At 38.5% G+C, this 14,726-nt stretch overlaps 1 protein-coding gene across 1 annotated transcript in view; it reads left to right on the forward strand.

Moving 5' to 3' along the window:
- The window catches only part of LOC130868140 (killer cell immunoglobulin-like receptor 3DL1), a 32,124-nt gene extending 20,775 nt beyond the window's left edge, over positions 1-11,349 (forward strand). Inside the window, 7 exon segments of the mRNA XM_057760390.1 lie at positions 4,131-4,415; positions 4,738-5,043; positions 7,247-7,533; positions 8,205-8,250; positions 10,412-10,579; positions 11,059-11,105; positions 11,203-11,349. Of these exon segments, the coding sequence (XP_057616373.1) occupies positions 4,131-4,415; positions 4,738-5,043; positions 7,247-7,533; positions 8,205-8,250; positions 10,412-10,579; positions 11,059-11,105; positions 11,203-11,349 (1,286 nt within the window).
- The last annotated feature ends 3,377 nt before the right edge of the window (positions 11,350-14,726 follow it).

Consider the following 14,726-nt stretch of genomic DNA (forward strand, 5'->3'; position numbering starts at 1 on the left):
GAAGAAGATAGATCATTCATCATGAGCTTTTCTTTCCAGGCTTCATCCTACTCCTGAGGACTTTGGCACAAGCAGGTGAGTCCAGCCTTAGCCTTGGGATACTACTACCTGTGCCAATAGAGAAGTTTCATTCTAACAGGAGAGTGGGCATCACGGTGTGTTGTCTGGTGGAATCTGTGAGTGATTCTTTGGTTAGTCTCCTGAACTGTGAAGTTAGGACCTTGAAAACACACCTCTCAGTCCTGTTCCAGATTGTATCAGACAATGCCCCTGGCTCAGTTAGGCATCAATTTTGATCAGACAAATATTTTTGGTTTTTTTTTTTAAGACAGGGTTTTTCTATGTAGCTCTTACTATCCTAAAACTCACTTTGAAGACCAGGCTGCCCACGAACTCATATATTCACCTGTCTCTGCCACCCAAGTGCTGGGATTAAAAGAGTGGATATAACTGGACAGTGGTGGCCACGTCTTTAATTCCAGCACTTGGGAGGCAAAGGCAGGCAGATCTCTGTGAGTTCGAGGCCAGCCTGGTCTACAAAAGCTAGTTCCAGGACAGGCTTGAAAGCTACAAACCCTGTCTTGAAAAATCAAAAAAAAAAAAATATATTAAAAGAGTGGGCCATAACACCTGAAGAATAATCAATACTTTTAAATAAAAAAGTCTTTTCCTTTCTACACTCTCACCTGACCATCACCACTTATTTTTGATATTATGATGCTATAATTTATTACTTTTTAAATATGTGTGTCACTTGACAAGCCATTGAAGTTATTTTTGTCTTCAAACAACTTTGCTACAGATAGAATTTGTGTATCACCAGCACACTGTTGACACATCTCATTTTTGCTTGCTTTACTGAGCTACTGTTACTTTCTCCACATGAGGGTGTCAGGTCACTCATTACCAGCCTTTCTTTCTGCTTGAAGATCTTCACAGCATTACCAGTGTTTATAATGATGAACTCTTGTATGATACTGTTTTTCTGAGAAAATCATTATCTTGATTTCTGAAGGACAGTGTTACTTATATTTATAGGTAGGGTTTTTCTTTTTCCACTGACTTCATTGAATACATGATTCTGAACTTTTGTGAATTGTAGGTCTTCCATTAGCTGTAATTTGAAGTTCCTTATATGTTCTTTGCTTCTCTTATTATTCTGATTTCAGGATCTCTTATGATAATAATATGTTCTGTGATCATGATCGTTTGGGTTGAATTTCTTTTTTACCATTTGACCTTCTTGGACCTGATCATGTTCATTTTACTCCAAGTTCAAGAGTTTTCTATTCTTTCTTCTCTACATTTTTTGTTTATTTTTATTAACTGTTTTTCTTTTCTTTTGTTAATTCTTTGATAATTTAATACAATAATTTAATTATATGCATCACCCTGTGTAAGATCATCCTAGTTTCAATCCACTAGACACCAAAGGAACCTCTGTGTTCCTTTACTCTTTCTTGAACTTCTGACTGATAATTTGGTATTGGGATTCATTCAAAAATATCCTGACATTTTTCTTTATAGAATTTTCTTTCATTTCTGCATTTGCCAATCAGATTATATAAAACCTGATCTAAGCACATTCATTCTCCTATTTTATCATATTTACTATTGAAATAATCTATTAACTTTGTAAATTTTTGCATTTATCTGAGTTTTACCCATGTGCACATAACTCACGTTTTTGTGTGTGCCTGTGTGTTTATGTTTGTGTGTGTGTGTGTCTGTGTGTGTGTGTTGGGTGTGCATTTGCTATGACACAACTGTGAAAGTGAAGGAAAACTTCTGGAATCAGTTTTCTCTTTTCACCGTGTGGGTCCCAGCAATGGAAACCAGAGAGTCAGGCATGGCAGCAACAGCTTTACCTCCTTAAACATCAAGCTAGTCTACAAGTTTGTCCAATTCAGTAGTTGTATGTTTTGCTTAAGAGAGATGTTGCCAAAATTTTTATGTTGTTCAATGATTTGCTTCCAAATTTTATAAAACATTTTAATCAGAGTTAATTTTTTATAGTTAGATATAATCTTTTTATTCTTTTTATTTTATAAAAGACTGTTCTCTTTAATTTAATCTCTTGAGACTTTCATACATGAGTAGTATATTTGCATCATTTCTACCCATTTGAATATATCCAAAGAACTTGATACCCTATGCCATGGATACCTCCCCAGTCATGTTTCTTGTTGTTCTATTCTCAAGAACTAAGACAAGGAAACTATCTAGATGTATTTCAAATGATGAACGGATAATAAAAATGTGTCACATACACACTCTGTAATACTAGTCAATGGTAAGTAATAACAAAACCATGAAATTTTTAGAAAAATAAATGATTTAGAAAATATTTTACTGAGTGAGATTACATAGACCATAAAAATGCCACATTTTCTCTCTTGTGTCATGTTCCTAGCTCCAAAACTTTATTCATGATATCTTATAATTCTGTAACTGCTTTAAAAATACTGCAGTGAATTATCTGTTGGGGGCTTTATAAATCTTCCTTTCCGCTGTATTTACTACCAGAGCCTCAGCATTGTTCTATGGCATGTTTCACTTCTCTGATTTTCATACACAAGTTTTTACACAAAGACACCTTCATATTAAAGAGAACCATTACCTCTGTCACATGCAGATGTTCTGTGGATGTTAATAGATCTTTACTATTAATTCTCACCTGAGAATAGATTTGGGTAAATTGAATGCAGCCCTGGACAGGATAGCATTGAGGTCAGTTTCCCATGTTTCACTAACTTGCTTCCTCAGTTTTCAGATCGGATGCTTTTGGTAGCTGGGCTTCCTGGTACAGTAAATTACTGGCCACTTATCACAATCAGGTACAGTTTTTCACTGGGGTACTTGAAAGCCTCTGCCTGAGCAGTGTTTCAAGATGTCCACACAGGTTGGAGTCTATATGGTCTACTGTCTCTTTTCTCAGAAACATCTCCCATGTGGATACAGAAGAATGACCAAGATTCATGGGCTGGCAATCATGAGTTCAAATAATTTTTATCAACAAGTGACTAAAGAGGCAGAAAAATGCTGTTCTCTCAATGTTCCACATGCAAGGAGCCTGAAATGGTTAAGAAACTATATGTCTGCATCTAACTTGTCACTCGGTGTAGAAACATGAGCCAATGTGACCTCTGTGAATGAAGCTCTGTACAAGAGTACTTAAGAGACAGAGTAGTACAAAGGATTCATTCCTCCTGTTTTGTTGTTAATTTCCTTAGTTCCGTGGTCCTAGGGGCTGACTTCCCTCACTGCTAAGATATTGAACATTCACAATGTATTTCTAATCCAGTATTGCTAAATTTCTAGAGTCTATGAAGGTGAGTCAAAAACATTCCTTTTTTATAACTTCTTGGCCATAATTCCAATCTGTCTTCTCACAAATGAATCTTTTCCTCAAATCCTCTGATATAATTTCCTCTTAAATTATATTTTTTCACAACCAAATCTACTTCATTATTTAATACTTACTCAAAATTCTCAATTAACATATCTTAGCATAGAAAGATATTCCATATGTACATGGTAGTTGGGTGACACACAAGACATGAAAATGACACTTTTTGTTTGAGACTTTCCTTGGGAAGATATAACACATGCAATTCTGGTAACCCCATAAAGGAAACCCAGGATAGACCAAACAATGATTGCATCAATGTCCAAATCTTTGACCTGTGCATCTATTGAGATTACTAATAGCAATATGGACATGGGTTTATTTGCTGAAACAAGGGATGACTCAAAAGCATTACTGAAAACACATCTCAGTATGGGTGATTTTCATGAAAGCCAAAACCATGGAGCTCCCTGCACAACTTGCTGGCAGCTGAATGGGTCTTGGATATCTCCTTTTAGAATTCAGCAGGAAAAGTAACTTAAAGTTTCTATCGAGCAGGAAGGGCCACTGGTGAATCTTGCAAGTTTCAGCTCTCCAATACGTTAATGTTTGTTTACCTCTTGCGTCCCCTGAGCCTTTAAAGCTCTAACATTGAAACAGAGATGTTTCAGTTCAGAGAAAAGAGTCAAACGATGGACCCTGAAGAGGTAAAATTTGGAGACACTGATCTCAGGAATGAAGGTGAATCACTAAATATTTTACTCTGTGTATCTTTCCACAGGAATTAATAACAAACCTTCACTGTCTGCCTGGCCAAGCCATGTTGTTCCTCAGGGACAGAATGTGACCCTCACTTGTGACACTCACAGTGTGTTTAACATAGTCAAGCTGTACAAAGAGCATGGGGATCCTAAACTTCAGGTTCATAATGGAATGTTCCAGAGGAGTCTTATCTTGGGGCCTGTGACCCCAGCATTTGGAGGAACCTACAGATGCTATAGTTATAAACATCAATACCATAATGAACTCTCATCACACAGTGAGCCTCTGAAGATCATAATTTCAGGTCAGAGATCATGTTTGCTGTGCCTTTTCATTCTGCCAAACCTCCCCACAGGAGAATTTTTAAAATGGGTTCTAGTCAGAATCTCAGCATTATAAAGGAATATGCTACACAGGCAATTGGAAAATATTGTGCTGTTACCAGGGTCAAATAAGTTGGAAATGGTCCATAGAAAGATGGAGGAGTCTGTGTACGAGTCAATATAAAAATTGAAAAGGACTCTGGGATACTGATTAAAAAAAATAGATTAAGGGGAAAATATCATAGGATTTCTGGGATACATAGACTGATAGCAGGTTCCTACTCACAATCTATTTATTCCTAGGAATCTACAGGAAACCTTTCCTCCTGGCCCTACCAACTCCTCTGGTAAAATTAGGAGAGAAGGCGACGTTGAAGTGCCACTCAGAGATTATGTTTGACATTTTCATTTTGACTTCACATAGAATGGGAATAAACAAGGACTCTTATCAGCTCTCTGCAGAATATCATTTTGGAGGATCCAATGCCAACTTCCCAATAGGACCTGTGACACCTGATCATGCTGGGACTTACACATGCTATGGTTCTTACAAGCATACACCATATGAGTGGTCTGAATCCAGTGACCCTGTTGACATAAAGATCATAGGTAAGAGGATGTTACCTGGTCATCACCCTCTCTGTGATAAGAACAGTTATTATATAGACAGCATGTCCTAGATGAGTATGAGAAGCTTAGAGAAAGGCAGACTTGGAGAGCATATTACTGACATAGACAATAAAAACAAAGATACAAGAACAAACCATTGGTTGTAACATAAAGCACAGATGCAGGGATGTCAAAGGAATTGTACCTAGAGATAAATAGAACAGAGCAACTTTGTGAGACTAATATGTGTCAGAGACAATGACATCCTTCTACTAATGCTCAAAGGCCTAGAAGTTTATAATTTTTTTGGTTTCTCCCTCTAAAAGACATCTGTCAGAAGACCTACACATATAAGTCTGATCTGTATTCTTGTGCAAAATGTGGTTGATTCTTCATGGGTCCTGAGGTCTTGGTACAGATGTCACCCATAGAATTTATGTCTAGTTTGACAGTTCTTCCATGCTTGTGTTTGAACAATTATTCATCAAAGAATAGCATAACCCTAGGTAATTGAGTAGACCACCAGTCGCTGTCTGTTCTCTACATTTCCAAAATGTGGTCAGCCCATGTTCCAAATTCATTCACACATTCTAAGATTGGTGAAAAAATCCTATAGTGGTTCCCCCTGAAATAGACATATGCAAATAATACAGAAACATGGAAATATGTTGTAGGGAGCAGGGTCCCTATGGTGTAGGATGTCATTTTGTATTTGTATTGCTTTCATTGGTTATTAAAGAAACTGCCTTGGCCTAGTTGATAGGGCAGAACTCAGGTAGTCGGGGAAGACAGAACAAAGTTCTGGGAAGAAGGGCAGAGTGGCAGATGCTATGAATCTCTGGCCTGAGACCGACGTAGGTTAGAATCTTGCCAGTAAGCCATAGTCATGTGGTGATACACAGATTTAATAGAAATGGGTTAATCAAGATGTGAGAGTTAGCCAATAAGAGGATAGAGCTAATGGGTCAGGCAGTAATTTAATTAATACAATTTCTGTGTGGTTATTTCGGGTGTAAACTAGCCAGGAGGGGTGAAAAGCAGGCCCTCTCTTCTTGTAACAGAAATATATACAAACAGGGAGACTGAGAGAAAGATTCACATACTGAGGAAATAGTAAGTATGGCATGTGTGGGAAGAGAAAATCTGCAAAAAGTTTTAAGCAGAAATAGGAAGCAGATGGTAGATTACACTTGAGCAGTAAACACACTATGAGAACCAAGGGAGAGAAGTTCATCATGGCCCCTGTTCAAGGAAACAAACACATTCATGGGATATTATGTCCTTTGAAAAGAGAGATCCATTAACACAGATATGGAGGGAAAGGCCAGATATAAAATTAATTACTTAGAATGAAGTCAGATTCTACATTTTAATATACATAGGATGAGGAAGTTATAAGTCATGAAATTGGGAACAAACCATGAGAAGGGGAAGGATATTAAGAAAGTGGAATGGAAAAGAGAAGAAATACATATGATATGGAAGGGGAAATGAGGGAGAAGGACCAGCAAAGGTTTATAAGGGAAGTCATTAGGAAGAAAATCTGCAAAATGAACTGTCTGAGAATGTCTTAATGAAGTTCATTGCTTTATATCTTAATTAAAGCAAAACAATAAGTATCTCTAATTAACCCAATGATTGACAAAACATTTGGAAAAACTGAAAGTATAAAGAAGAACAATGGGAAAAGGAATGGAATCAGTGGAAATTGATAGAGAAAAAAGAATGATAGCATAAATATGATCAAGATTACATATATAAACATATGTAACAATACTTAAAGAAAAAGAAGTGACAAAATGATGTAATTATACTTTAACTTCAAATTTTTAATGAAAACAAATGTAAAATGCATTATATAGTTGAATGTTTCATAATAAATCCAATTACAACATAAATTAAATATCTATTTATAAAAACAAACTTAAAAAGAAAGATGGTATGAGCTAATGAATATCAAGGCAGAAACTGTCAAAAAGTGAGAACTGAAATAAAATATATGGGTATAGGATTGAAGTCCGAGATCAGTAAGGTAATTCAAAAGAAAAGAAGGAGATGGGAAAGAAAGGGAGGTAGTGAAGGGAAAGATAAATGTGGGGTAGAGAGAGATCACAGAAATGGAAGCAGGGAGATAGAACACTGAGGAGTGACTGAACACTGGTAAGGAATTGCTCCTCTACTGTCTCTACCTCCTTCCTTCTAGGTTTATACAAGAAACCTTCCTTGTCTGCCCTGATGGGAACTGTGGTGACATCAGGAGAGAACATGACCTTGTCCTGCATCTCTGAACATCAGTTTGACATGTTCCATCTGTCCATGAAAGGGTTGCCTCTGGGATATGGGTTACCCACAGAGCAGAGGCACAGTGGGACATTTCAGGCCAACTTCCTTTCTGTTCCTTTGATCCAGGCAGAGACGTATAGATGCTATGGCTCTTTTAGGAACTCTTCCCATGTGTGGTCATCCCCAAGTGACCCATTGTACCTTTCTATCACAGGTATTATATGTGTCTCATGTCTTGTAACTAAGGAGATTCTAAAGAAGCAATGTCTGAGAACCATTTACTGATGATAGAGAGACTCAGTAACATGCACATATACATAATATGTGTGTATACAAAAAATATTAATGAAAGGCAAAAAGGCTATCAATGTAACGGGGTATATGGAAAAACCTGGAGGAAGGATACCTGAGATGTGCTGAAGAGATTAAAAGAATAAGAAAAGAGATACAATTATATTTCATTTAAGACGTTTTTTAAAAGACAGAGTTTAAGAATGAATATCAAATTACAAAATAATAGATAAGAAGCCTCTCAAACAATCCTTATCCTGATTGGTCAGCCACACTGGGATGTGTATGTATCCATAGAGAACAAGAAAAGGTCAGGACAGACTCATTATGGATAAGATTGCAATCAGTTTGGACAGATCACAGATGGAGCAGCCTCCTGATCTGTCCCTCACATAGCTCTCTCCATCACAATGTGAAATAAATACCTCAAAGCAAATCACATAATGGCATCCTATGATTCTAAAGGCTCAGCACAAGAGGTGGACAAGGTGCTGCTTACTCTCCAAATTTAAAGGACTTTGCATGTGGGGAAGTCACATAGTCTTTTGATGAACTTTTACCCTCTCCTCTCCTCTTCCCTAGTAAACTCATCAAGAAATTTCACTTCATACACTGAACCAGACTCCAAAACTAGTGAGTAATTTTTCCCCTTCTCTATTGTGGAAACTTGGGGACCAAATGCTCTTGGGCTCATATTTTGACTTGCCTTCTTCACATCTTAGTAGTCTTAACATCATGATTTCCTCTATCTTATTCTTAAACTCTACAACTCCAGAAGTTTTTAGGAGCAGCATGGGAACTGTACCTGAGATCTCCTACAAGTAAAAGGGAGAGCAGATTTAGCCCCCTTCCAGGAACAATGAAGTGCTCTTTCTAGCTCAGTTTTTCCTGGAGAGAAGATCATAGAGCCTGAAAAAGGAAGCAAGCAAGCAGAAAGGACAATTTTATAAAAACATTACCTGTGATCGACTACACTAGACTTTACTTTTGCCCTCTGGAAGAATTAGTAGTTTGGTTCAAGAGTGTTGTAGATGTAGAAGTTGCTAACCAGATTAAGTGAGCACTGGTATCAGATCTCAGCTTAAGATAATGAGCACATGACCTTTACCCAATGTCCTGCAGTTTTCTGACATGGGCAGAATGTCCGTGTATTCTTGGATGTGTGGACCTCTGCTGGTGCATGGACAACTTTCTAGCAACGACACTGTTATAACTGACGTTCCTTCTGCCAACAGTTACCAATTGCCCCTAGCCCCTTGACTAGGGGTGGGACTTCATGTCTACCTCCCTTCTCCATGTTGGGATTTTTGTCTAGCTTGATCTTGCACTGCTCTTTGGCATGTTATCTTGCCCTCTTGTGAAGTTCCCATATTAAGCTGCCCTCAGTGTATAGAAGACATTTTCCTTATAGTTATGCAGAGTATCTTTTTAAAATCTCTTCTTTCATCTCTTTCACAATGATGCTGAACATTTGGAGAAGGATATGAGACGCAAACATCTCATTTAGGATGAAGAATTCTAAGGTCTCTTATTCTCCACAGCTTGCCCAGTTGTGGGTATCTGTGTTAATCACCACCTCTCACAAATATAGAACCTGCTCCTGAGAGTTGAGAAATGCATTATGTATAACAGTAAGTCTTTAGAAGTCAGTTTAGTACTATTTCCATTGAGCAGAATATTTTTTTAATTTTTTTATTTATTTATGAAAGATTTCTGCCTCCTCCCCACCACCGCCTCCCATTTCCCTTCCCCTCCTCCAATCAAGTACCCCTCCCTCATCAGCCCGAAGAGCAGTCAGGGTTCCCTGCCCTGTGGGAAGTCCAAGGACCTCCCACCTCCTTCCAGGTCTAGTCAGGTGAGCATCCAAACTGCCTAGGCTCCCACAAAGCCTGTACGTGCAGTAGGATCAAAAACCAGTGCCATTGTTCTTGACTTCTCAGCAGTCCTCATTGTCCGCTATGTTCAGCGAGTCCAGTTTTATCCCATGCTTTTTTTTTTTTGACCCAGTCCAGCTGGCCTTGGTGAGTTCCCGAAAGATCATTCCCATTGTCTCAATATGTGGGTGCACCCCTCGCGGTCCTGAGTTCCTTGCTCGTGTTCTCTCTCCTTCTGCTCCTGATTTGGACCTTGGGATTTCAGTCCGGTGCTCCAATGTGGGTCTCTGTCTCTGTCTCCTTTCATTGCCTGATGAAGGTTAATATCCAGGAGGATGACTATATGTTTTTCTTTGGGTTCACCTTCTTATTTAACTTCTCTAGGATCACGAATTATAGGCTCAATGTCCTTTATTTATGGCTAGAAACCAATTATGAGTGAGTACATCCCATGTTCCACTTTTTGGGTCTGGCTTACCTCATTCAGGATAGTGTTTTCTATTTCTGCCTATTTCCATGCAAAATTCAAGAAGTCATTGTTTTTTACTGCTGAGTAGTACTCTAATATGTATATATTCCATACTTTCTTAATCCATTCTTCCATTGAAGGGCATCTAGGTTGTTTCCAGGTTCTGGCTATTACAAACAATGCTGCTATGAACATAGTTGAGCATATACTTTTGTTGTATGATAGGGCATCTCTTGGGTATATTCCAAAGAGTGGTATTGCTGGGTCCAGGGGTAGGCTGATCCCAAATTTCCTGAGAAACCTGAGCAGAACATTATTAGTAGGTTCTCCATCAAGATGCTTGTCCTAAAAAACTATTATATTAATTATCCTCCAATAAATGAATACTATGCAGTCTATATAAATGGGAATCCAAAGTTTTACCTCTTATTGGGTTTACATCTCCCTCTAGATAACCACAGTATCATGAATATTCTGATCGGGCTGTCAGTTATCATGATGTCTGTTTTCCTTGTCATCCTCCTGTATTCTTGTTGCTCGGCCAAAAAGAGTAAATCTCAGGAACAAGCCCGTGAGTGTCATCTGAGTAGTGTGAGAAACAAAGACTGGAGAAATACAGGTATGTGTTCCTCATTTACAAAAGGATACTTGGAATAATACAGGGAAACTGAGGCAGGGATTTCTAAACAGGAAAGAAAGTCTTGCACTTCACCTCAGTTCTCAGACACTAATTCCTCAATGCACTTTTACATCTTCACCTCCAAAGCATACACTAATATCTAGGAGAAGGTTTTACAAGAGCTAGAGGGAGGGAGAGATGGAAGGAGAGATGGAGGAAGGAAGGGAAAGAGGAACTGAAGGAGGGATGGAGGGAAGCAGGAAGGGAAGGAGAGAGAATATACTGAAAAAGAATTACTAGGGTACAGCATTGTGGGATGGGGCTATAAACATAGAGGGGCAAAACCTCTGATTCTAATTTGTGGCAGGTGAGCAACCTTATGTTTTACCCTATCTCTCACTAGTACTTTGTATTTGAAATGAGAGTGCAGAAGTACTTTATTATGTATGTTTGTTTACTTCTGTCCTCTAAAATTACAGCTGTCATGGACCAAGAGTGTGAATCGAGAACAACACTGAACAGACAGGTAGGTCCCCCTGAGACTGCCTCTTCCTACAGTCTAATATTCCTTCATTGTCTGCAAGATGATGTACATACATCACTTAATATCTACCTCTTTTTAGGACCCTGAAAGACAAGAAGTGCAGGAGGTGGCATACTTGGAATTTGATCAGTTGGTCTTCAAACAAAAATTACCCACTCCCATTTCCCAGATTCCAAAGGAATTTTCCACAGATCCCAGTGTGTACGTGAAAGTCAGGAAATGTTAAGCCGAGATGAAATATCTTCTTTACCTCATGAGTTCTCAAGGAAACATCTGATTTTAACCATTCTGATCAGTGTAAGATGGTATCTCCAAGTCGTTTTGATTTGCATTTCCCTAGTAGCTAGAGATGTTAAGCAATCTTTAAATGTCTTTCAGCCATTTCAGCTTTCTTCTGTTGACAATGTTTTAATTGGATTATTTAAGATTTTGATATCCAGTTTCTTCAGTTCTTCATATATTTTGGAGATCATTTCTCTGTCAGATGTGGGATTTATGAAGATCTTTTCCTATTCAGTAGGCTGCCATTTTGTACTGTTGTCTGTGTCCTATGCCTTACAGAAGCTTCTCAGTCTCAGAAGGTCCCATTTATCAATTGTTGTTCTCAGTGTCTATGTTACTGGTGCTATATTTAGGAAGTGGTCTCCTGTGCCAATGTGTTCAAGGCTACTTCTCACTTTCCTTTCTATGAGGTTCATTATAGCTGAATTTATGTTGCAGTCTTAGATCCATTTGTCCTTGAGTTATATGCATGGGGGTGGACATTTATCTACTTGCATTCTTCTATGCATCTACATCCAGTTATGCCAGAGGGCTTATTTCTCTTATGTGGGTGGGGAGATAATGTAAGAGGAGAAGGAGGAAGGAAGGGAAGGGGAACTGGGACTGATATGTAAAATAAGAAAAGATTGTTTCTAAAAAATTAAATAAAATAAAAAAGAAACATCTGAAGAAGTCTTCTGTGGAGACCACAGCTCTTTGACCAAACTAAATGGGGTAAAGGGTTCCTTTGGATTACATATCTTGCACAATCCTAAGCCACACTTCATTGAGGGAAGTCAAGTCAGGAACCTGGAGACAGAAACTGAAGCAGAACCGATGGAAGTTCACCAGATACTGAATTGTTCCCAATGCCTTGCTCAGCCTGCTTCTTATACGATCTGGAATGACCTCATGGGGAGAGGCACCACTCACAGCAGTCTAGGCCTCCCAACATGAATCAAGAAAATACCAAACAGACTTGCCTATAGGCTAATCATATGAATGCATTTCTCAGTTGAAAGTCCCACTTGTCTAGTGACTACAGCTTGTGTCACATTGGTCAAAACCACAACTATTACACTATCCCAAAGGTTCTCTTTTGCATTTTCCTGCATCTACTATGAGATACATCTTTGTCTGTCTGTTTCTTTGCTCTTTTGAAACAGGGACTTGCTAGATAGCCTCCAATTTTAGATCTTCCTGCCTCAACCTCACAAGAGATAATGTTACAGGGACTGTGAGCACCCTGAAGAAGGAATTTTATTTGAAGTATCTTTAATCCAAGTTCCCTTCCAAAAGTGTTCCAAGAATTCAGCAGAGAGAAGCTTTCAAGCCCAGGTGACAGAAATTTTTAATCCAGTTATGCTGTGGGACAACAGTCTTTTATCCTGTCACTTGCATTATTTTTAATAAAACACTGATTGGCCAGTAGTCAGACAGGAAGTAGAGATGGGGCAACAAGAACAGGAGAATTCTGGGAAGAGGAAAGCTCAGTCTAGAGTCATCACAGAGAGAGCCAGACACAGGGCAAACAAGATGAGAACACCTCACTGATGTAAGGTAGCAAGCCACATGGTTAACATAGACAAGAAAAATAGACCAATTTAAGATGTAAGAGCTAATAGGCTAACCAGTTTATAATTAATTTAGACCTCTTTGTGTTTCTTTGGAACTAAATAGCTGAGGGACCGGGTTGGACAGAAAGCTCTGTCAACACAGTTATAGCAAAAAATCGAATAGAACATCTGCAGGAAAATGGATGCAACTTAAAACCATTATGTGTAGCAAAATAAGCTGGATTCAGGAAGATAAATACATGTATACATTTATATGTGTAAACTAGATTTTAAATTAGGCTTTTACTTTTTAGTTTTGTAATAACTTTTAGATTGGCATACAACATATGGTATTTCAATATGACGTCTTTATACATATTTATCATACTGTGTGTATGTGTGTGAGAGAGAGAAAGAGAAAAAGAGAGAGAAACAGAGAGGGAGACAGAGAGAGAGAGAAACAGAGAGAGAGACAAAGACAGACAAAGAGAGAGAAGAGAGAAGGAGGGAGAGAGAGAAAGAACTAGAAAACGTGTCATGGGAATAAATTAAGAGTTCTTAACATAAGGTTTTTAATTTGAAGAAAGTTTCACATGTGTATGAAATGTGTTTTGATCATATTCAGTGCTCACTCCAATCCCGCAAGTGACTGTTTCATAAAGTGTAGGTCAAACTTTTCCAGGACTCAGGGAACATCACAAAATAGGGTGCAGTGAAATGAACATGAGAGTCAGAGGACAGGAAGGAACGCTGTGAAATGCAAGCCTCTGAATATAGCTATTACATACATGAACTCACAGCAGGTGTTATTACCAAGTTTATTAATAAATACAAATATACAGAAGTCTCCAATGGTGTGGTGACTAAAAGCCCTTCAGGTATATTCTCAACAGTGCTGTAGTAAGATAAAGTGTTGAGACTTCTTTCTAAATACGTAGGCAATTGTAAATGCTAGTGTTGTCTTGGTGTTAATGCTGTTGTGAGTTTTAGTTCTAAATGTCACCCTGACACAATCTAGAATCACTTCAAAATAGAATCTGAAAGAGAGTTTGTCTAAATCAGAGATAATTGGCCTATGGGCATGTCTGGGGAAATTTTTCCTGTTTAGTTTAATTGGTATGAGGAGACCTACCCACAAGTTAGGAAATGACACCATTTCCTAAGCAAGATATCCTGGACTGTTTAAGAGTGAAGTAAACTAGTTGAGCATAAGAATACATTCCTTTATCTCTGCTTTCTCACTATGTCTGTCTCAAGTGACTGTCTCTGTAACACTGTTAGTCAAATAAACCTTTTCTTCCAAAAAAAAAAAAAAGATCCGAAGAGGGACACACATGGAGGGTCCCAGGAAGGGGAAGTAGTTAAGATACTCTGAGTAAACTGGGATGGGATAGAAGAGAGGGGATGGGAGATAGGAGCATAAGGGATTGAGATGGCCAAGTTGGAGGAGGGATGGAGGGGGGGGCAGAGAAAGATATACCTTGATAGAGGGAGCCATTATGGGATTATGGAGAAATCAGATGCTATGGAAATTCCCAAGAATCCACAAGGATGAACCCAACGAAGACTCCTAGCAAAAGTGAAGAGGGTGCCTGAACTGATTCCCCTAGAAACAGATTAGTGACTACCCTAATTGTCATCATAAAACCTACATCCAGTAACTGATGGAAGCAGATACAATGGTTCACAGTTAGGCACTCGACTGAGCTCCTGGAGTTCAGTTAAAGAGAAAGGGGAAAAATCATATAAGCATGTGAGGGGAGTCAAGATCATGATGGGGAAAATC

This window comes from Chionomys nivalis, chromosome 2 (assembly GCF_950005125.1).
Source record: "Chionomys nivalis chromosome 2, mChiNiv1.1, whole genome shotgun sequence".
Classification (NCBI taxonomy): domain Eukaryota; kingdom Metazoa; phylum Chordata; class Mammalia; order Rodentia; family Cricetidae; genus Chionomys; species Chionomys nivalis.